Genomic DNA, 24937 nt, shown 5'->3' with positions numbered 1-24937 from the left:
TCTCTAGCAGATCTACGATTACCTTGCTTTAATAATCTACGTTTCTGTCTAATTGCTTTTTTAGCTTTTGTAATTTGCTGAAGGATGTATTTGTCACGTCGAAAATCTGCTATGCTCACAATTGCTATATATTATATATTTTTGGCAAGGCAATCAAAACCTTTTCTATATACTCTATCATTGATGACTCGCTCCTTATCGATAAAAAGAAATCCATGTTTAGCATCTTTCCAGTAGGCTGAGCATAAAGCTTTGAAATTTGTGTATGTCATATCAGAATTCGAATGATCGCCGTATATGTGTTTAAGATTTACTTCACCTTGACGAAAAACTACTAGCACATTGACGTTATCGCGTACCAAATGTTTTGGAGCGTGAGCATATGACTGACAGAGATAGAAGCAGTCTACGTTTTTATATTTTCCCATGCAAAATAAGGCTCTGATATTGTCCTGCCTTTCACAGCTTGAGGAATCTGTATTCTTGCTGTTTTAGCTACTTTGAATAGACGTACACGTTTTCGAATTTAAGTCCATTGGGATGCTTAATAAGAGCGAGCAGAGTATTCGTCTAACTACAATTTTATGGTCCGCAAAATACTGCTTGTATATAGTCAGGTAGACATTTTCTGTGACGTTTCTGCATTTTTTGCTGATCTGCTAGAGTATCGAAATTGGTAGCCTGATTTTGTGTGGTTTGAAATGCTCATGCATTATGATCGTGCATACGTAGCGACGTCGTAAAGGCCGTGTTTTACTAAATACACTTATCAACAAACTTCCAGTGGAGCTTCATCTGCCAGGATATCAGTACTGCGGACTTGGTACTAAACTAGCAAAACGATTATCATGTGGAAATCCTGGAATTAATGGTCTCGATAGAGCTTGCGAAGAGCACTACATTGCCTACTTAGAGAATCGAGAAAAAGTTAAAGCAAGAAACGCTACAGATAAGATTTTGGTTGCAAAATCCTTGCAGCGAGTCCGGGCGAAAGACTACTACGCAGTAGCAAGTGCCATGAAGGTAAAATCTAAGTTCGGTATGGGTCTAAAACGACGAATGAAAAAAGCCATATATTTTACTGGCTAGAGTAATAAAAGCTGGTTTCACCTCTGACATTCCAAGCAACGGCTCTCGCAAAGTCATTCGTAGCGCTGCTTGTCAAGCTGTAAGCAAGGCTTGAGGGAAGAAAAGTGTATGTGTTCCACGTGAGTTGCCAGTCCCATCCAAAATTAGAGGATTATTACTATTTCACATTCCAATATTTGCTGGTTTGAGTGCGACAGGTGCATAGGCAGGTGGCGCTGTTCGTATCGCTAAAGGGGGGGGGGTATAGTACTTATTTCATCTACTTGTTCAAAAAAGAATTTTAATAGCACAGTGTGGCTAAAATCCGCATTTAAGTCACGCCTATCAGTGACTAAAGTAGTCCTTTTGTTGCATCGTGGCGGAGGACTACTTTAGTCACGAATAGGCGTGAATTGTGGATTTCATCAGTCTGTACTATAAAATTGTATACAATACTCGTGACTTAATTGTTCATTTTTTCACAGCACTTAGAGCCCTTGCTATGCTCGGCTGTTATCCACCCGCTGTGTAAAATAGAATAATTTATGTCACACGTATCGTAATGTAATATTTCACACTTTAACAAAAAATTTGAGAAGCAAATGGTATTCAACAAAAATATTTGCTTATCACTCTATATTCTGCGCCGTTTCTTGCGGTATTTGTCGGTACTCTATGTTTTTAAACCTGACTAAGCGTCAGCAAGTAAGGCAATTTTTGTTTGTAAATATTAATCATTTCGGAATATAATGGGACCAGGTAGTAAATAAGAAACACAGGATTAAAGTAATTAGAATTTATTCTGAATTAACACGTCTTTAGCTTCGCTTGATTTCGGCCAGACTGGTGTGTAAGGAGCCGAGCTCCGAAAGCTACGATATGCAGCTTCTCGAAGCTAGTCAAGAGTAGGGGGAGAGCGGTCACATATACTATAGTACATAGGCGCACTATATACTTATTGTATATTCCAACACTCCCTCCCGACTATGTACTTCTCGATATACATATTATAATTCACACGGACTCTTTTACATCCGATTATAACATATCACACTCCATACAAATAACATAGTAAAATTTAGCTAACAGTTTATCAACTTTTCAAGTATAAAAATACAAAAATACAAATTATATAATAAGAGGTAGATAATTTTTCTTTTATTATAACTAAGTAATCAGTAAATATTTTACTCATTCAAGTTCGAACGAAAGTGGTTTAGTAAAAATATCTGCTATTTGCTCTTTCGATGAAATCCAACTAATTTTAACTAAATTACGCTTTACACATTCTTTAACGTAATGCTCTTTTACTTCTGTCATATGCCTCAACTTATTACCTCCACTCACTCGTTTTCGCACTTATTTCTGCAGCTTTATTATCACACCATAAAATCATAGGATAAAATGAATGATTAAGTATTAATTCTAACGATCTGTTCATTGCTATCAAATCTTGGCAAGCCTCGCTAATTGCTACATATTCGGCTTGACAAGTAGATAGAGCAACATAACTTTGTTTGTGCGTTCTCCAAGATATTGTATCGCCATATAACTGAATAACAAACCCACACGTTGTTAATGAATTTTTACAATCAGCGAAACTAGCATCAGAGAAAACTTGCATTCTATCATTTTTAGCAGTAAACTTTAAACCTAAATTTTTAGAACTTAATAAATATCTAAAAACTCTTTGAACCATTTTCCATTCGTTTTCGGTAGGATTCAATTGGTGTCTACTTAATACATTAACAGCATAAGAAATACCTAGTCGCGTTGCCCCTGCTAAATACAAAAGACTTCCTATCGCTTCTCTGTACGGTTCATTTTCTATGGCTTTATTCTGTTTTAAAGAATTTAATTCACACAATTCTTCTCGATCTCGTCTTTCTCTATTAGCGACTTGCGTAGTTACCATCGGGGTACGTTGTGGATATATTTCATCAAATTTAAATTTAAGTAGAATTTTGTTAATATATTTTTCTTGGCTCAAAATTATTGTTTGTTTATTTCTATTTCGTTTAATTGAAATTCCGAGAAATTCTTGTGGCTCTCCTAAATCTGTCATTTCAAAAGCTTTTTGTAATTTACTTTTCACTTCATTAAGTTTTCTCAATTCGTTACTAGCTATAAGTATGTCATCAACATATAATAAAAGAATTAAAAACTTATCGTTATTTCGCCACATGAATAAACAAGGTTCATTATCATCATTAGTTAAACCTATATCTAAAGCTACTTCAGTAAATTTTTGATTCCAACGTTTTGGACTAATACGTAAACCATACAACGCTTTTAATAATTTACACACCTTTTTATTTGTTACCTCACTAGAATAATTCGTACCTTCGGGTATTTCCATAAAAATTTCTTCTTCAACTGTTCCATTAAGAAATGCCGTTTTTACATCTAACTGATTAATAGCTAAATCATATTTATTTATAATTGCTAGTACAGCTCTTAATAAGGGTAACCGAGATACCGGTGCATACGTTTCTTTTAGGTCATAATTATTCTTATCTTTAAAAACTCGATAACTAGCCTAGCCTAATATAAATTTTATATCACCGTTTCTTTCAAGTTTTTTTCTTTAAAACCCATTTTGAATCAATTATATTTGCTTTTCTTCCATTCCTTAATTTTGTAGGTCGATCAACTAAATCCCAAACTTTATTTTTATACATCGAATTTAATTCACTTAAGATCGCTTTTTCCCACTCATTTCGTTCACTACTCTGCATAGCCTCTTTATATGATATTGGATCATTATTAATTCTAGCTAAGAGAGCATGATACATTTCATCATTAATTTTAAACACATCATTTTGTTCTAATTCATAATTTTGAGCAGCAAGCAGTATTTTTGAAATATTAGAAATGCTTGTGTCACTAATTATGTTATCGCAGTCATTGTTATCAATATTATTATCAATTTTTATGGGCAATTTTTTCGGTCTTCCTCTTTTTCTTTTCGATTCTTCCTGCCCATTAGAATTATTTTCATTCGTGGTTTGTTTAACTTCTCCCTCCGAATTTGAAAACCCATCATTACTTTTTCTATCTTCCTTTTCAAATTCAACAAACCATTTATTTTCATCAATTTTTTCTTCTACTGCAGGTCAATCTTTAATCGCATCTTTGCCATATTTATCACCATAGACTAACTTTTCGTTGAAACTTACATCTCTGCTCTCATAATATTTGCCTTCTTCTGGTTTTAAAAATTGATAACCTGTTGGAGTATACCCTACTAAAATTACCCTTCTTCCTTCATACCTGAACTTAGGACCGGTTTTTCTCTGTACTTTAATATAGGCTAAGCATCTGAATCTTTTGATTTGATTATAACTATGATTTGGAGCAAATTTTTGCAAAGGTGTAATCATGTCATTTGACTTATGTGGAGTCCTATTATACGCGTATACGGCTGCATTTAATGCTAAATCCCACATATTTTCTGGTAATTTTGAATCGTACATATACGTTCGAATTTTCTTTTGAATCGTTTCATTAAATCGCTCAGACACACCATTATGCTCAGGAGTATCAGGACAAGCAAATTGATGTTCTGTTCCTAGACGATTCAAAACTTCGACAGTATATCCACCCGTCAATTCAGTTCCTTGATCAGATCTTAGATAACACACTTTAGCATCGCGTCCTAGTAAGTTTCTAGCGCTTCGTACAAAAGCTTCAAGACAATGTCCAGTTTCATTTTTAGATTTCATTAAATATGCCATTGCTAATCATGAAAAATCATTAATAAAAACAGCAATAACTCTATATCTTTTCGGATAAGATGGCGGATTAATTGGTCCCATTCAATCAGAGTGTATAATTTGTAATGGCTCTGTTGCACGTTTACGTGTTGAACTAAATGACAATTTATTAAATTTAGCTATCATACAAACTTTACAATCTAAAATTGACTCATAAAAAATAGCATCTTGTAATTGTTTGTTTTCTGGAAATCGTTTTTGCAATTCTTTTAAATAACTTATTGAAGCATGGCCCATTCTTACGTGCCAGAGCATTGCTTTATTATTATTAACAAATTTATAATACTTTTTACTAAAAGGTAATTCTGTATCAGTTAATTCAACTATTGGCAATTCGTCAATATCACTTATTTTACGATCCCAAATGGTCGTATCAAAATTAGAATGCTCATAAATAATTTTCTTTTCATTTTTAGTTATCTCAACTGAACTAGTTTCTATCGTTTTATTATTATCTAAACTGGACACTTCTTTTATCACTTTATCTTCAATTTGATCATTATTATGATTAATTAACTCAGACGAATCCTTTAACTTAGATGATTCTTGTGCAGTTACACTACGTGTAATGTACCTAGGTTCTAATATACTTTTTCACTTTCATTGGTTGTATTAACAAAAACTGTATTATTGCTACTAAGGTAAAAGAATTAGTCTTATTTGTTGTATTTATTTCTAATTCAATAATCCAGTACGGACTTTTATAAATTCCTTTTATAAACAGTTCATTCGAAATTGGATCAGAAATTTCAATTTTTTCGTTGTCTAAATAAATACCTAAACCTAACTCTGCAAATTTCCTTAAAGAAAGTAAATTTTCAGACAAATCTTTTGCACAAATAACTTTGTCTAAAACATAAATTTGATCTTTCGTTTTATTTAGAATTTCTACTACACCCTCTCCCTCCGCTTTTAAGTCTGCTTTCGAATTTTTATTTGCGCATTTAATCTTTCTACACTCAGACTTATTGAAAGTTTTAAATATAATTTTTGAATTTGTCAAGTGCTCAGTTGCACCTGAATCAGCTAAAAACTTTGCTATAAGTCTATTACTTTCACTATTTGAATTTACATATTGTTGGAATAGCGGAATAAATAATAACACTGAGGTTAATAATAGTAATGTATATTGAAATAATTGTGTCGGCAATAGCCTTGGTGAACACGTCCGCTCACATCGGAGTCTAACGGTAAAGAGGGAGTATAGTACAGTGTCGCATAGTCTGACTCCACGGAGCTGAGTATACAGTATAGTATGCGCTTAGAGTATATACGCGAGGCATGCGCATTATGCTCGCGTTCGCTCGAGCTTGTCTCGTTGCACGAAATCGTCGTCAACCAGTAGATGGCGCGACGAGTACCGTTTTATGTATTACAACTGTATAAATTCACATATTACAACACATAAATTTATATCATTCATATCATCCTTGACTATTGGTGTATAATAATTATCTAAATGAAAATTCTCACCTGTTTGTTGGACATTGGCTGCATTGGCTTAACAGTTTTTATTATTACCATTATTTGTTGACTTTTGAGAGTTTTGGTTATTATTTTTCTTAAAATAATTATTTCTTCTATTACCCCTGCCTCTGTTGCCATTATTATTGCGTTGAAATTTATTACGGTCATTAAATCTCTCATCGTTATTAGCACTTCTTTTAAGACCTCTTGATCGATTATTAAAACCTCTGCCTCGTGTATTTTGCTTCTGATTTACATTACTTGGAGTGTTATTTCGACCTAGTCTCATTACAGAATTTAATGGACACTCGGCAGCTTTGTGTTCTACAAACTGATTACGGGAGTAGCATTTTTTCAATCCGGTTCCCTTTCAAGGACATTTTGCACTGAGATGACCTTGATCATCAAATTCAAAGCATCGATGTTTCGGCTTTCTTGCCAGCATAGCTGCTCTAGGATTGTTTTCGAATGTGTTTTGAACTTTTTCTGCTTCAGCTCGCATAATAAAATTTTTCAACTCATCGTATGACTAGCCTTTGCCCTCTGCACTTCTAGTCACAAAATCTAGGTTTTGTACCTGCGGGACGTGTAACATTATTGCATTATAAAATGCGTCTCTCTTCTCTTCTTCCGGCAGAAAACTTACACCTGGTAAATTTTCGTAAGTTCTTATGAGATCCTCGAAACGGTCCCAGAACTGTGCCGCTTTTTCTTTTGCTGGATTATACTTTATTGTGTATAATTGTTGCCTAACTGAAACTGACGTTGTATTTGTTTCACATCTTTTTATTTCTTTAATCTTTTGCAATATTTCAACTGGATCTTTCATATTAACTACTTTAGCACAATAACTCAATTCTAATCTGTTAATTAAAATATCTCTTACTTTATATTTGTGTTTTTCTTTTAAATTTTCATCCAGTGAACTAGAACTCGGTGCAACTTTTGAATCAATTACATATAGTAGATCTTGCATACTTAATTCTGACGAGAAATAATCATAAAAATGTTCAAACTTCATTTGAGAATTGAGTTTGTAATCTCTTTTGACTCCGGAATCTTTATTAATTAATTTCATAACATTTTTAAATTCATCAGCTAATGATTTTCTCGGGCTCGTAGTTGAAGTTGCATTTAATTTTTCTAACTCTTTTCTTACAGCTATAGCTATTTTCTCATCATTTTTATTACTTTCGTCCCCAGATACAATTGTGCTAGATTTGGCAACATTATTTTTATTTACTGATGGCTGATTTTATTTTTCTATAATCTTTTCTTGACTAACAAGGTACCCAACCCGAACTCACCGATTTTGATGATTTTCATATATGTTGTAGAACATAAAAAAATAAGAGACACGTATTTTTTTTATCGGCTAATTTTCACTTTTAAGGGGTAAAAACGTCCCCTAAAGTTAACCCCCAAAAAGCGTTTTTTTTAAATATCTCGGCTTAAAATTAATATTTTTCAATGAAACAAATTGGAGGTTATTTCTTACAAAAAGAGCAAGTATTTCATGGTGATTTGAAGAGTAAGGGTAGCATCCCCTATTTTTTAGGGGTTGAAAACATATATTTTTTGGCATAATTTTATAATAAAAATGTTTAAACCGACTAAAAAAATTGGAAAAAATGTTTAAACATCCTTAATAACAAAATTTAGTTGACGTCTTTCGGTGTTTTCATAAATATTATCCCTAAGGGGGTAAACCACCCCTAACACAAAATAACTGTAAATATGTAATTCAATACATAATATTTCGTAGAAAGTTTGTATATAGGGGTTTTCGAGATCGCTCTTTACAAATCTGATATCAGATTTTAAAAATACAAAATGGCGAAACCAATGTGGTGGACGAAAATGTCGAAAAAAAATTTTAACTTTCAAAAAAACTTGTTTACAAATGTGTGATCTTTGTAGCCTGTACATGTGAACTAAAGAGCCTTAAACCCTAAACCCCTAAAGAACAAATAGGCTAAATGGTTGTGCTTTTTAACCAAACCACATCAAATTCCTAAATTTGTAAACAAGAAAATTCTGTGTGTGAAGCAGTTTTATAATTTCCGTAGAAATTGTTATCAGAATGTTATTGAAATTCCTTTATTGTAAATTCAATTTATAATGTATTTTTGTTTATAATATTAGAGTATAATAATAATCTACAATCTTTTATCTTTTGCCATAGTGCATTTTTTGTATTGAGCATAAAATATATTATTTTACGATGTTTTTACAATAATGGTAGTCCTCATAAAAGTGTTTAAAGCACAATGCTTTTTTGCACCAACCACATCGTACAATTGCAATGTTTGTGCACCCTTCTATTTCACAATGTGTTGCACAAGACTTTCCAAAACTGAAATCTATAGGATTATCAAATTTATCTGGTTTTTCATTGACGTAACCGCTTTTATACCAGGAATATTTAAACAAATCTATATATCTCGGTGAAGACAGTTGGTTGTGAACCAATGATTGAAGTTTAATTATATTATTTCTCACATGTAAATTCATATCATGATCCATTAACATTACATTATCAGAAAATGTTCGGACAAAGTTTTTCCAAATACGGAATCCATAGACATCAAGTGGTTGTATTTTTCCTGTGGTTCCAGTTGGAATTTTTTTTATGTTAATAATTTTATTTTGTGGCATTGTTTCTTCTATAACTTTGTCACAATGACCACTCCAAGAATCAAGTAATAGTATTGAGTGATGGCCTACATAGGGATAAAATATTTTTTCCAACCAGATTTTGAAGTGATCTGCAATTAAACGACTTACTAATTAACTGATCAACGATATTACAATGTAAAAATTGTTATTAGTTCCCTTACTTGTTGTTAATTTTCCAGATTTGGATGCTTCCACGTACACGTTTTCTGGTCTAAATATGTTTTGTTCTACAATAGGGCCAAACTTGCCACTTGGTTCCTTTAAAACAAGAAATAGCGGTGACAACAGTTGTCCAGTAGCTGATATTAGTGGCTGTATAGTATAACTATGCGTTGTTGCTGAAATTGACTGTACCAGACATTGCACTTGCTTTTCTCCTTCTACTGCTAATGTTCTTCCAGAATGCATTTCTAGCTGAAATCCGCTCTGATCTGTATTATACAAATTTTCGAGTCCAATCCTTGGTATACACGATTTAACGTCATCGATAAATGCTTCAGCTTTAGCCGTAAGTTCTGCACTACTTTCTAGTGTTTTTCTTGTTATGAACTTATTTATTTTCCTAGAAACTATTCGGTGTGCTTGCTTAAATTTGAGTAACCAATGTTTAGAAGCTTTGAATCTAATATCATCAAAACCAATTTCTTTTTTAGCTTGTAAGGCCCATCGAATTATATCTTCATCATGGATAATTGAACCACTGTCGAGAGCTGCTTGAAAATTATCCAGGGTATACTGACAAATTTGTGCTACTTTTTCTCTATACGTGCCACCTTTATTAATTGAATGAGCCCAACGACGTAGCTGACTAATAGATGATACTTTTTTGAATCTGTTTTGCACTGTTTTGAGACTTAAATTTTGCTTCGTTTTGCTACTTCTCCAAAATTCTACAGCTCTTTTTTTGTATTCAAAATCTAGTTCTTCATTATCTGCTGTACATTGATTTGTTGGTGCTATATCCGGATCAGGAAAATGATGTTGCACTTCATCTTCAATTATTTCCGCATTATGGTCTTTATACTCTTCTTGAAAATCCAAAGAGTCATCAGTAATCATTTCTACATCGTTGAAATCATGTGTTGCATCTATTAAAATTTCTTTTATTTTTTCGGCCAACTCTGTTTTATGATAATTCGTGACACTATCTGGTATGTTTAACGCTTGAAAGTATGCTAATAATAAGTTTAGAACGTTTAACGGATTAATTTTCATTTTTCAATCTAAAATGAAAACAAGCGGTAAAATTTATACAAGCTGTGTTTTTGCATGTAAGGCACGACTGCTACATTTCTACCAGAATAAAACGAGTGAATGTAAATTGAACCAAATCATTAATTTATGCATTGGATAAGAATTCTCGTTCCACTTTGTGATGTTCGGAAAACTCTATTTTTGGTTTTATTCAACTTTTATTCACTTTGAAATTGAATAATATAAATCTATATAAAATCACTAAAGAAAATTTTCTACAACTGTATTATACCACTGACAAACAAAAAGACGTACTATTTGTACTTTCCGGTATCGAACTAGAATACCCACAAAACTCACTCACTGCCTAAAAAATAACACAGGCAGCTGAGGTAAACACTCGATGAAAACAATCTAAAAAAAGAACATACTGATTCGCACATATTGTCAACAACTTTTATGAGTGAAAGACATTTATCTGTGGAATTATCATTGAATGTACGATAACATTCATTAAACTAATGAATGCATATAAAATTTCCTTTCAATAACAACGTGTTCTTTAATTGCAAATGAAGTTCGAGTATTAATATTCTTTTATGTATTTTTACCAATAACAAAAATTATCATAGTAATATAATAATAATAATAATAATAAGAAGAAGAATAAGCATAATCGCAATAGCAATAATAACAGTAATACTGATAATAGCAAAGATAATGAAAAATAATAATAATAATTAGAATAATATTTATTATTAAATTTAGATTTTTTGATAAATTCATTAAATCGTAGCAAATAGTATTATTATGGAATTCCAGACTGTAAATATTTTACTATAGATACAATAATCATTACTTCGAAAATTCATCTAAAAAACTTTCGGCTTACGAAATAATTGTAACAATGAAAAACTCCCAAGTTTGACAACATTAAATTTTATTACAAAACGCAAAAGAGTTTGATAAACTAATTTTATTAACCTATGTTTTTTCATTTGCAAAAAAGTGTGGACTTTTTGAATTTATAAAATTATATAATTATGCAATTTATGAAATACTTTATAATTTATGAAATTACTTTTGAAATTATGCTAATTTATAAAAGCAGAAAAATAAATAATCTTTGATTGAAACATAAAACGAGACTTTATTTGTTACATACAAAATGATAGAATAAAATGTCGGTAATATGTCTATACTCGTGTCTACGGTAAAGCATAGGCCTTCGGCTTGTCTGGAGGTTAGGGGTTTGGAGTCGTTTGGTTAAAAAGCACAACCATTTAGCCTATTTGTTCTTTAGGGGTTTAGGATTTAAGGCTCTTTAGTTCACATGTACAGGCTACAAAGATCACACATTTGTAAACAAGTTTTTTTGAAAGTTAAAATTTTTTTTCGACATTTTCGTCCACCACATTGGTTTCGCCATTTTGTATTTTTAAAATCTGATATCAGATTTGTAAAGAGCGATCTCGAAAACCCCTATATACAAACCTTCTACAAAATATTATGGATTGAAGTATACTTATAGTTATTTTGTGTTAGGGGTGGTTTACCCCCCTAAGGGGAAGTATCTATGAAAAAACCGAAAAACTTAATTTGTTTATTATAGATGTTTACAAATTTTTTTCAAATTTTTTAGTCGTTTAAAACTTTTTTATTATATAAAATTTTTTTTCGATATTTCCGTCCGCCATATTGGATCCGCCATTTTGAATTTTCAAAATCTGATAACAGATTTGTAATTAGCGACCTCGAAAACCTCTATATACAAACTTTCTACGAAATATTATGTATTGAATTACATATTTACAGTTATTTTGTGTTAGGGGTGGTTTACCCCCTTAGGGATAATATTTATGAAAACACCGAAAGACGTCAACTAAATTTTGTTATTAAGGATGTTTAAACATTTTTTCCAATTTTTTTTAGTCGGTTTAAACATTTTTATTATAAAATTATGCCAAAAAATATATGTTTTCAACCCCTAAAAAATAGGGGATGCTACCCTCACTCTTCAAATCACCATGAAATACTTGCTCTTTTTGTAAGAAATAACCTCCAATTTGTTTCATTGAAAAATATTAATTTTAAGCCGAGATATTTAAAAAAAACGCTTTTTGGGGGTTAACTTTAGGGGACGTTTTTACCCCTTAAAAGTGAAAATTAGCCGATAAAAAAAAATACGTGTCTCTTATTTTTTTATGTTCTACAACATATATGAAAATCATCAAAATCGGTGAGTTCGGGTTGGGTACCTTTCCTTGTAAGTGTCTTAACCATTTCAGTAAGAACTTTAACGTTGTTTTCTAAACTAGAAAGCTTCACGTCTTTTTCATTCTTTGATAACTCTAGATTATTTAACGCATTTCTAGTAGAAACAGCGTGCTCCTTCCAGATACTCATCAAATTATTGACAGTTGTGCACATCGTATTAAATAATCTTTTAAGTTCTGCAAAACGTTGAGGATCATCCTTTATTTTACCTAAAAAGAATAATACTTATAATAATGCTTTTCACGTCTTTACACGTCTTTATTTCACCCTGAGCATTATTTGTTTGAAAATAAGCAGTCTGGGCATTTCTTTTATATAAAAGTTAATTTGGACACTTTTGTTAATTAATATTAGCAAATTACCTTTTGATTGATCAACCACGTCATCTCTCTTATCATACACATCTTTTTCACATCTTTCTGTCTATTCGTTAACATCATGGATACCCTCGTCATACAGGAGTTGATTATCAATCTCCTCAGAAATGCCATCTGCCTTTTCTTGCTGGATTTGCGTTTTTGGCAGCTCCATGCCTTGTTTCTCTGTTGTTTCTGAATTAATCACACCGTTTATCCATTCCCACTCTTCAGCACGGAACTCAATGTTTGCTATAAAATATTAGTATATTTAGATTGAGCTTTGCCAATTAAACTGTGCTTCAAATTTAGTGTACCGAACAATAAGTGCTACTAAATCGAAACAGGTGAAATCGTCAATATCCAAACACAAGATATTTTTCGATCTCACCTTAGACATCCATACAATAAAACACGCACAGCGTGTAAATATTGCATAAATGGCCCAACAAGCATTTATGTGTCCTTTTCAATTTTTATTTTATATTGAAATTTCAAATTTTAAATATAATAATTCACATCTTTGATCACATCTTATCGTACTAAATATATGTCTTTTTACACACCTAATTTATAATTGGCACCTGATTCGGTGTTCACATGTACAATATCCTCTTGTACATTTAGCCATACTTTTTCATTAGCATGCTCTTTGTCTAGTTGTATTGTTGCACAAGTCTAGAAATCTTTGGAAAATTTCTAGCTCTGTTTCTAAAAGGAAACAATTTAATTAATACACATCGTAATTTTTATACATCAGTTCATTAAATAATACGTATTCAAATTCTTTCTTTGAAATGTATACATTTGAAACAATCTCAAGTCGATTTTCGACTCACAAAACACAAGCGGTATGCCGGGTACTGCGTAACCTAAACAAGCGGGCTATCCACTTTACTCGAGCGCGTCTCAATTTTCACGCCTATGACGACGTCATCCAATGCTTTCTTTGAATCGAGTCATGGCTTTTTGTTCACGTGCGCAGTTTCTTTGTCTGCTTCAATTAATAATTTTTGAAAAATCTGGACAACGACGTCTCGTTGTTCCAGAAGAACTGACGTCTCACTTTTATACTCGAGTTCTTTCCCATCTTTTTGTAATTTATTTATCGCATTCCTTTTAGTAAATTGTATCACTAAATCTTTGAATTTAGTTACATCTGTTTAATAAAATATTTTATTATTTATTTTATACTTTCTTTAAAACATTCACGTTTCAATATATTTTTATTGTGATACACTTACTTTTGCCAATCTTTTACTCGACTCATTGATAATTTTTTCAAGTACCCGACACTAATAACTTTTACGTAAAAGATTTATAATTATTCACATGTTTAATCTTACCCTCTTTTCTTACTGTCGCATTGTCCTCTGCGATTTTGCGCTGTTCAAATGCATCGCTACTTTGTTCCGAATCCATTGTTCTTCTAAATTTTCTCGTCTCCCAGAAGAGTAATAAGGCACCAGTATATGCACCTCAGCTACAGCATCCGCCTTCTGCAGTTTCACTCAATCACACGGAGAAAATCGACAGAACAAAGACAGCAGCAATTGCATTCGATTCTTTAAAAGTTTTTTTTTCTTATTTACACCTAATTATTATGCACTATTACTCGCGCAGTGGAAGCGTGCTGAGCCCATAACCTTTCGGAATATAATGGGACCAGGTAGTAAATAAGAAACACAGGATTAAAGTAATTAGAATTTATTCTGAATTAAACACGTCTTTAGCTTCGCTTGATTTCGGCCAGACTGGTGTGTAAGAAGCCGAGCTCCGAAAGCTACGATATGCAGCTTCTCGAAGCTAGTCAAGAGTAGGGGGAGAGCGGTCACATATACTATAGTACATAGGCGCACTATATACTTATTGTATATTCCAACAAATCATGATGCTAAAGTTCTAACGCTACTTTTAAATTACAGCCCCTTGTTCGTGACATGGAAGATTGGAAAAGATATGCGCCTTAGAGGTTGTATAGGTACATTTAACGCTATGCAGTTACATACAGGATTAAGAGAATATGCTACTACAAGGTTTGTAATTCACATTATAGTAAAATAATATAAGTTAATAATAAATTATACAAATAATATAATTTTATTTTAGTATTGCAAATACTTTTTTAATAACTTTTTTTAGTAAATAAATACGATAAACTGAATCAAGGCCGCTTGATTATGAATTCAAAAATAAATTTAAGTTATAATATAGATTTGTGATTTAAAAAAACAAATTCGTAGTTTTCGAGTTATAACAGTTTCTAAAAGTTGCACTGTATATAACATGTAACGTAAGAAATTTTCACATGCGACAAGTCGTCTGGGAGAGGTCGAGGCAGAGCGTCCCAAGGTCGTGCGAATGTGATTGTGTACATTATTAAGATGGGGTTCTGGTGTTTTCACTTTTTTTCCCCCCTTTAGATCTAGTCAGCTAAGATTTTGACCTCATTATGTATATAAAAAATATGATTTTATGTACATTTTCAGCCCAATTTATCTAATATTTAGTTGGATAATGCAGATGAAGCAGAATTTTTTATTATAATTTAGCTATATTGCTAAGGTATCCTGCGCAACCCATTTGCATCTCATGATTCCAGAAAATTTGAGTGTAATCTTTAAGCTGATGTGAAAGAATTATAGTGATTAGATTTTCAAATAAATTTTTTATTTTTATAAATAAATATGACATTTGAATGCATAAAATTAATAATACAGTGAGTTAAATTACAATAAATTTTGATGTACCTGGATTTGCCATTAATATCATAGGGGCTATATTAAAAATGTAATCACTATGATTTGCAGTTAAAATAACAAAGAATTCACCGTAGTTTGCTGGAATCATGAAATGGAAATGCATTGCGCAGGATGCATTTTGTATATTTCAAAACTTAAAGCTGAGAAAATCTTTACAAAATGATTTCATAATCATCCATACTTTGTTTTTTAATGTTAACATTAATATCTTCTTCTCATCAGTCTGATTTCAGGCATCAGCTAATAATAATCTCAAATCCTGTAATCCTGTAAAACTATATAAAATTATTAATTTTCTTGATTAATATTTATACTCTTATCATAAAATTTATATAAAAATTTAGAACTCACTTAGAAACATCCGGCACCATATGTAACACCTTCTGATTGTACTTTTAATGACTCTTGTTGTTTACTGCTATATTTTTTTTAAATTCTTGCAGTTTTAGACTCTTGTTCATGTTTCTTGTCACTTCAGAGTTTCCTTTTTTTATCCTTCTGAGTCGTAATTTTTTCTGAGTGACTTGTCATCTTACTGTTTGTAATTGATGCAAGTATCTCAGCACTTCTTTGACGACCCAGGTTGTACTCAGAAACTGCATGAGCTGCAGCAATTTCTACTCTAGTTTTTGATGAAGAATTATTTTTGGAGCACTTTCTCCACACCGGGTGCACCGAGCTAATAATTCTTCATTTGACAATCTTTCATATATAGCACTTTTTACTATTTCTCTTAAAGCTGTAAACAAGCGTTTAGCCACATGATTGATGCACTCTTCTTTCGCTAATGGATCCGAATAAATATTAAGTGAGGATAAATGATTGAATGTCTTAGCGTCACCAACAGATAGCATTGTCATATATCTCATTTCACAATCACTCACAGATCTTCGCCATAGAATTTCAGGTATGGCTAACTCCATGGAGCCGGAAGAGATAATTTTTATTACAATTGCCTGAAGTTTTGTGTGGTTTGTACCAAATATCAAACTCTGGAGAGTCAGATCCTAAATCCTTTTCAATAATCATGCACATGTGGCAATATTTACTAAGCACTTCATAGTCGACATCAAGACCAGTCATCACATCAATAACGCAACCAAATCCATAAAGAGTGGTGAACCCACGCTTATGCCAAGATCCATCGTACGAAGAAAGAATGTCAATCACTTTTTCAGATAATAAATCTGGATTCAAACTTTTATGAACTTATTGCACAATTTTTCTGCTCTTTGAAAGAACTTCTCTTTTTAGCTGTATAGCTTGACTTTTCACTGTTTCCATGTGACGGTAAAAGGACGAAGTGCATATACAGTGCATATTTACAGAAGCACAAACATCCTGAAGAGCAGCGATTCCTAATCCTACTTTTGTAAAAGACTGCACTACGATCTCATTGATCACGAAAGAAGAGTTGTTCTTATTAGGATCTGTACGTGAGCTTGAAAATGTATCCACACATTCTTCACCACAAACTTTGCAAATAAATAATAAATTCACAGCAAAACCATTTCGTTGTCCTAATTCAAAATTCATTGAATTTGTTTTACAAAATTCACATGTCATTTTGTCAGCTATAACTTTTTATTAGGTTAGCTGCACTCATAGCACTTTTATGATTTTTTTTTGGCTTCGGTTTACGCCACTTTGAATGTATAGCATCCATTGTTGTAATTTATAAATTAATAAATTATAAATTATGCAACTACAGCTTTAGCATATACATATATTTTGTTTACATGTATGGTATATAAGTATGTAACAAACATAGACTCGCACAGCAGAAAAATTTGTACCGTATAAACGTTTATGCCGCCATCTATCGCAGGGTTCACAGACTGGGCCGATTGGATAAAATAATACTTACGTTTTCGTTTTGCATTCAAACTACCTATTCGTCGTTTAAAAATCAATATTAAAATTAAATATGCAGCAATTTATGCACTAGAATGCATACATTTAGAATTTTATTAAAAAATCGAAAAACGTATTATTTTTTTTAAACTTCTATAGCTTGCTTTTCATGTATATAAAATTTATCCCCATAAGGAACTTGATACTAGATTCTACGCATTCTTTAGAACACTTTAAAGAAATAAAAAAATTTTCGATTTTTCGGTCGAAAAACACCAGAATCCCACCTTAATTAGCGTCTGTTTCATTTTGAGTAAACAACAAAGAGGAGCCTCCCAAGCTACTCGGTCATAGGTCTTTTCAATTCATAAGTGACCCGATGACGGCGGGCAATGCGCGCCCTTCATCACTTGTTCTCTCTGTTTCTCTGGCACTACTAACCTCTACGCTCCTCTCTATATGCAACAATATCTAGCAGCGGATCTTTGCGTCAACGGTATAGCATACCGTCCTCAGTTCTCCAGTGCTGATATTTCTGCGGAAACTTCTCCACCTGCTCGGGCATTTTGAGATACCCTGGGTCAGAAATCTCTTTGAGTACTGCGACGACATCTCTGTCATTCTTGCCACTTCGGGATAGAGCCTCAGGGAAATGATTTAACTCCCCTTTATGATAAATCACCTCGAAATCCTACTCCTGCAGCTCGATCGCCCATTTCGCCAGACAACTGGTCGGATTCTTGAGATTTCTTAATCATTGGAGGCTTTTGTTATCCCTTATCACACTGAATTTGTACCCCTCAATAAGCGGCCTCATTTTCTTTATTTTTCAATAGCCCATAACACTGCCAAGCATTTCTTCTCCGTCGTTGTATAATTCCTCTCCACGGTGGTTGGCACGCGGCTGATATTCACTATCGGATGCTCTTTATCATCTCCCTCCTGCGTTAGGACAGCTCCTAATGCTATGCCAGTGGCATCGCATTAAATTTTAAACGGCTTCGAAAAATCAGGCCGAGTACTGGTGCCACCGTAAGCGCATGTCGCAACGCCTCAAGCGCTTTTTGCTGCTCCTCTCTCCATTCCCATTTCTAATCTTTGCGAAGCAGACGGGTTAGTGGGACTTTGAGGTCGGCCTCCAGTTCTATGAAACGAGAATATTATCCCAACATGCCCAGAAAATCCCTCAACTGCTTTACATTTCTCGGTGAAGTATAATCTCATACCGGGCTTACCCAGTCTAAAATTTTTGGAAGACACGCGTAGTTAATGCAGCTTTTTTAGATTCTGAAATCATACTTTCTCGTTCTGTTTTTTTTTTCTTTTCCAAAGGTTTGCATATTTTAAGGTACTGTCTAAAAGGTTTGATTTTATTTTGCATAAAGGGGTCCAGCCTGGGTTAAATCCTGTAAAAAACAACAAAATATTCGTCAAAAAAAAATTTTTCTTTTCACGTAAATTAAAAAACGAATAATATTTTCTGAAAATATTTACAATATACACTATTTCTACCGAAAAATTTTATATATATACCATACAAATTCACTGACTCAAATTCATGACATTTTACTATATAAATAAGTGTTTTTAATCACTTGCCACGGCTTTGTGAAAGATGTGGACCGTCTTCTTTACTCTACCCGGGCTTAAAATGTACCTCAAACATGCCCCCTCAGACCTAATAAAAGACATTTCTAAATAATAATAATTGAATATTATTATCCATACGTTGTATACGAAGCTAATAAATTTAATTAATATTTTTCACACTGTACTTGTTGCTAACAACATTTAATTAATATTTTTTAGCAATGTCTTTTATTAGGTCTGAGGGGGCATGTTTGAGGTGAATTTTAAGCCCGGGTAGAGTAAAGAAGACGGTCCACATCTTTCACAAAGCCTTGGAAAAGTGACTAAAAATACTTATTTATATAGTAAAATGTCATGAATTTTAGTCAGTGAATTTGTATGGTATATATATAAAATTTTTCGGTATCTTCTTGATCCAATCTATCACTCGATGACAACTTTTCACCTTTTTTGCAAGAATCAACTATGACCGAGCTGACTTTATTCCAAACTCCAACCTCCAAATTAAACTTTTTTGCTTGCATTGGTTTTGGCGATTGACTTTTCTCGGTCGCTTTTTGAGTAGAACTTGTTGCAACCACAGACGTTGAGGGTATAATTGTTGAGGGAACCGACGATATAACCTAAGTTATAAATATGAATAGGTACAGGATTATCTAAGAAAAATTATAAATGATTAATTATATGTATATTGTATAAGAGCCTTTTTATAAAAGTTTACACAATAAATTGTTTTACAATTATGAAATTCGTCATTAGAATCTGCCGGAATATCTTCTGATTCTTTACCACATAAAATGATAATCTTTTAAGGCTTTGGAAGTGTCCCTGCGTAATCTACAACGTCATGGTCAACCTCAGTTTTTCTATCTTCTAATACTACCTAAATTTAAAAAGAAACAATATAAATATTTTGTAATTAACATAAAAATTCTGTAATTATAACGCATACTACCCGGTAATCATTCTCTGGTAGTTTTGATTTTTCAATAGCTTTTTCGATCAAGTCTTCTATATACGTATGCTTTGGCCATCACATTTTTTGAACAATTACCAGAAGTGATTATAAAAAAGGCATTTTGAGAGCTGAAAATATAGTGAATATTAAAAAAATGATTTTGCCATATTGATGTGAATAACAGATAGCATGATCAATGAAAGGATAATATGAGAAAAAGGATGTGTTATTATCAAACTGTTCTAAATTTAGTTTTATAGACAAATGGTAATTAGAAGGTAAAACACGCATAAATAAATTCAGAAAATCCCATTGAACCACCTCTAGAAAATGCGCATAGATGATTGAATTGCTTAATGATAAGAATGAATTGTTCATATAAAGCCACCCCAGCCATTGCTTGGCACAATGACCCTCTTCACTTCTCTTGGTTGGGTTATATAAACCCCGAACTGAGGGGTGTCACTGCGTGACCGTCTACACTCCAGTCTATGGCAGCGCATGCGCGCTGCACGATATGCAACCATAGCGTTAGCTCTAGTCAACCGATGTCTGCAGGCTTCTGTATGCCTATATATATTGCTTTATTGGCGTAAATAAAGAAACCTGTTTAATCAGATAATAAACAAACAACGATCAGTTGAGTACTAAGGCATATCCGATGTAAAATTTCATGCTCTTCAAGATGGTGGTATCCATTTTTCTCTAGCTACCACTGTTTTCGAGAAAATTACGAAAAATATATTGTTTTGCTGTTTTTACCCCCATCCCGGGCACTATGGGGTCTGCAATTTTAGATGTTTTGGGCAGGCTAAACTTACATATACTCAAAATGCAGCTCTTCTAGTGAAAAAGTGTATTTCGAGCAGATTTTGACTGGACTAACAATAAGAGAATTAGTTTGAGTCATGAAACGTGCTACTCTTCGCGGCAAAAAGTGAAAAGTGATAGTCTTCGCGGCAAACAACAAAACGTACTAGTCTTCGACGCGAGTTCTGAAATCTACTACTCTTCGTAGGGACCGACGATATAACCTAAGTTATAAATATTCATAGGTTTAAAATCCATCATCATTATAAAGGGTAGCATTTGTAAGCTATAGTTTTGCCAATTTTGTATGTTCTTATATATGGCAAAAATTAACTATCTACAATCTCGAATAAAACATAAATATCTTTTTCATTGTAGCAAAGGAATATGCATATTTTTCCAAAAACTATATTATGCTTGCAACGAGACACGAATCTCGTTGATAAATACACGCGGAGGCGGCTGCAATAGGCTCGATGCAAAGTGAGCCACGCGGAGTGAAGTGAGCGCGCGCGCAACAATCGAAAGAAGAATCCACACGACGCGAACTGAGTGCGTGCGCAACGACCAAAAGGCAAGTCCGCATAAGCGCCGGCCGCGGCGGCCCGACGAGCGACTCAGCCGTAAAGCGCCAGGCGGCGGGCACGGCGCGCGCAGAGCGTCGCTAACGCACCCGCTCGACATACACGCACACACATACACGCCGCAGGGCTTTATAAGGCCCACCGCGCGGCATCATTGGCAGTTCTACTCGAGCTTCTCATCCAGGCAGTACCGTGAGCACACGATACTGCAAGGAGAGCCAGTGCTACTGACGACTAGTTAGCAATACCGTATCCCGATCCTCTGGATTATCGTCGTGAGCACATGAAATAATCAGGAAAATCCGAACGACAATGAGTCTCGTCCTTGTGAGCACACGTGGACGATACACAGAGTCGACGAAACCCGTAGCATAAATCCTGACGTATCACTGCTCCCTTTGACACTGCGCACACAGGGTTGAGGAAGTAGCAGAACGCTCACCGACGGTTCACCGAGTCGTGCGCTCAAGTCCTGGTGAATTTGAGGTTAACCTTTAACTTCCGTAACCACCTTTACACCGACGTCTTCCGACTCCTATTGTCACTGTGCGCACACAGAGCAAAAGGAAAAACGAGTCCAGTGACGAGGATCTGCAGAGTCGTGCGCACACGTCTCTGCGAGTCTGAGGATAACCTCAAAATACCGTAACACCGTTCCGACTGTCACTGTGCGCACACAGGGCGATCGAAGCCGTTATTACGCGACGCATTAGGATCGATGTAGTCGTGCGCACACGACTCCGTCGCGTCGAATGCAATTCTAGCTTCAAACTCCGTCACCGCTCAGTAACTCCGATACCGTACACCGATGCCGCAGCCGTTTAACTGTAATCACACCGTAGCTTTATAGTCGTTTCGAAAATATTGTAATCGCGCTGATTTAAATTATTGTACATGCGAAATTTTCCTGACGATCGCGTTGTTTGATTTCTGTTACAGGTGGGATATAAGATTAATCACCCATATTGCTAATTTTTGATACTAAATACATATTTGTTATTATTACATTATATGAACAGTCTTTATTAAACCTTTCCTCTCACCGAATCCTGGGCCCGACTGACCGCCCAACAACCGGGGAAAAGCATAACCGTTACATTACATCCATCTTGACTTATTACTAGTACATCTCCTTTTTTGTAAGCTGTACCTTTTATTGTAACTCTACAACATTCTTGAATTTTTATTGGCAAGTTTGGCTTTACTTATAGCTGCAATAATGTCTGCATGATATATACTGATATTGAAACGATTTAATTCAGAAATTCCGGACGCACAAAACTTTGGTAAAGTTCATGTTTTTCAGATAGCGATTTTCAAAAATTTTTAAAGTTAAACATGTATCTAATAATGCGCTTGAAATATCGATGCTTACTGTCGAACGCATGGTCCATACTTTTATAAGTGAAGCAAAAATCGATATCAGTGTTGAATGTCTAACATAATGATGTTTAGGTCTAAACTTTATATCTGGAAGTAATAATCCTCTTAAGTACAGATATACACTTATGATACTCTCTAAATAAGGTAGACAAGATTTATGAATTGTTGGCGAACAAACAATTTTAACTATTTGAGTGAGTAACAAAACTGTAATCCAGACTTCATCTTCAAAATTTTGAATTTTATCCTCTACAAGAAGAGGAAAAATTCTTTAAAATTTCCAAATTTGACAAGCTTTAGCAGAAATTCTAGAACTTGTGTTCGATAATATGCATGGTTTGTCTTGTCTATCGTTAACTGAATACGGGAATTGATCGATTCGCGGATTCAAAGTTTTTTGTATAAAACACTTTTTTCGCCTTATAAAATAATCTATGAATAGCTACAAATCGTAAGCTATGATCCCTTCAAAGAGGTCATGGCCGATGCAAAGTGGTAGTCCTGCTGAGCATACATGATAATATTGTAGCTCATTAAAGACAGAATGAAATTTGATTCTTCTGTAATCATTGTTTCTTTCTATTTATTGTAGAGTATTTTCATATGATTCAATCGTTCTCCATTCTCCATATTTTAATGCTCAATTTTCTGGTTCAAACACTTCTCGAAAGATGTTACAAAATCGACTAAAATATTTGGCAAGACTGAAGTTTTTAACAAATCCACCCAACCCATGGCTTCCAATATTCTCTCCAGTAATGAATACGAGTGATCCTTTTACAACATTGTTAGAAGTCTTAAATCCCTTTTTTTATCTTCTTCTTTTTTTCCACAATTTTTCCGTAGACTTTTTTGTGTTGAAAATCGGTTTCCTTGCATAAAGCAACAAGTTTTATAGTACTGGTATGACTACGGAGATAATCCGGAATATTTCCGATATTCATACATACAGCTAAAATCTTAAGCTTTTCTTTGCAGCATCAAGCGGATTAACAATTTCCAAAGCGTCCTGTTACATAATCATTTTTAATACGTCAAAATTATCTTTAAAAAAATTATTATTTTTAAGCACTTCCGTCCATGAAATCATGTAGAACTCCTCGTTCACTTGATTCTGAAGGTTGCATTTCTACTGACTTATCTCGAAAAGAATATTTGAATGTCTTTATAATTGGAATGTACGAAAATAACTTTTCTTTTTCTCGTTAATTAGTACTGACTCAGGATTCACGTAATCGAATTCTTCTTTGTAGAATTAATTTTCTTCTATAATTGGTATTTAATTTATAATTACTTTTGAAAATAGGATCGTTATTCAGAACTTCGGTTCAAATTTGATCAGCTCTTTCAAGTGCAACTCCTTCTTCTATGAGTGTTTTTACTAAATTTTTTGTTAACCTTATCTTGAGCTTCTTTAGCTAAGATACATTTTTTTACAAAACAATTTTTTTAATAACTAAAAGGATTTGTATACGTTCTAAAAATTTTCTAAAATCAAGCTGTCTAAATTACAATATTTCTCTTATCGAACAGTTTAGATGACAACTTGGTGCGACAAAAATATAATTAAGTACTTATAAAAGTCAGGTGCACCCATTTTCTCAGAGATTTTACAGCTAATATCAAAGTTATAAATAATCTAAAAATGAGTGAAAATACTTAAGTGATTTCCGACAAGGAAAGAGTAGAGAGAGTGAAGGGTTCTGTAAATTAAAACTCACGATTTCGCGTTACAACAGAAGGCGCTTGCTATGGCGTAAAAAACCACTCGGAATAGAGGGAAAAGCCGTAGCAAACGTAAACATTATTCAAATAAAGAAAAGGAAATTATATATACATATATACAAATATAAAATGTATACAAATCAAAAGAAAAAGAAAGTGACTCTACGAGAGAAAACTAACGTAAAAAGACGCACAGAAAGACGAGAGGTACCCCTTTTCGCACGCAGAGAGATCTCTCCTATCTAGGGGTTTCGTAGCCCGCGCAAATGTCGCAATCTCGAATGCCGCCGCTAAGGATGACGCTGAGCTGGACTCGCCGTACTCCGCCGTACTCCGCCGCTGCTTTCTTCCAGGTCCTAAAGGTCTGGAAGCCGGGCCTGGGGAGCGAGAAGATGGCCCGCAACCGCGCATCAAGCGCGCCTCAACGTCTTGAGGAGCCAGACTCTTGACACAA

General features: G+C 33.7%; 1 protein-coding gene across 3 annotated transcripts in view; it reads left to right on the top strand.

The window, feature by feature from the left end:
* Positions 1-24937, top strand: part of Ammecr1 (Alport syndrome, mental retardation, midface hypoplasia and elliptocytosis chromosomal region gene 1) — a 109003-nt gene that overhangs the window by 20589 nt on the left and 63477 nt on the right. For all 3 annotated transcript variants that reach the window (XM_031928215.2, XM_031928216.2, NM_001142373.1), the window contains 1 exon segment: positions 14743-14853. In XM_031928215.2, coding sequence (XP_031784075.1) covers positions 14743-14853 — 111 coding nt within the window.

Source organism: Nasonia vitripennis, assembly GCF_009193385.2.
Source record: "Nasonia vitripennis strain AsymCx chromosome 4 unlocalized genomic scaffold, Nvit_psr_1.1 chr4_random0005, whole genome shotgun sequence".
In the NCBI taxonomy this organism is placed as follows: Eukaryota; Metazoa; Arthropoda; class Insecta; order Hymenoptera; family Pteromalidae; genus Nasonia; species Nasonia vitripennis.
The sequence above is the reverse complement of the archived record's forward strand: the minus strand, read 5'-3'. Positions and strand labels throughout refer to the sequence as shown.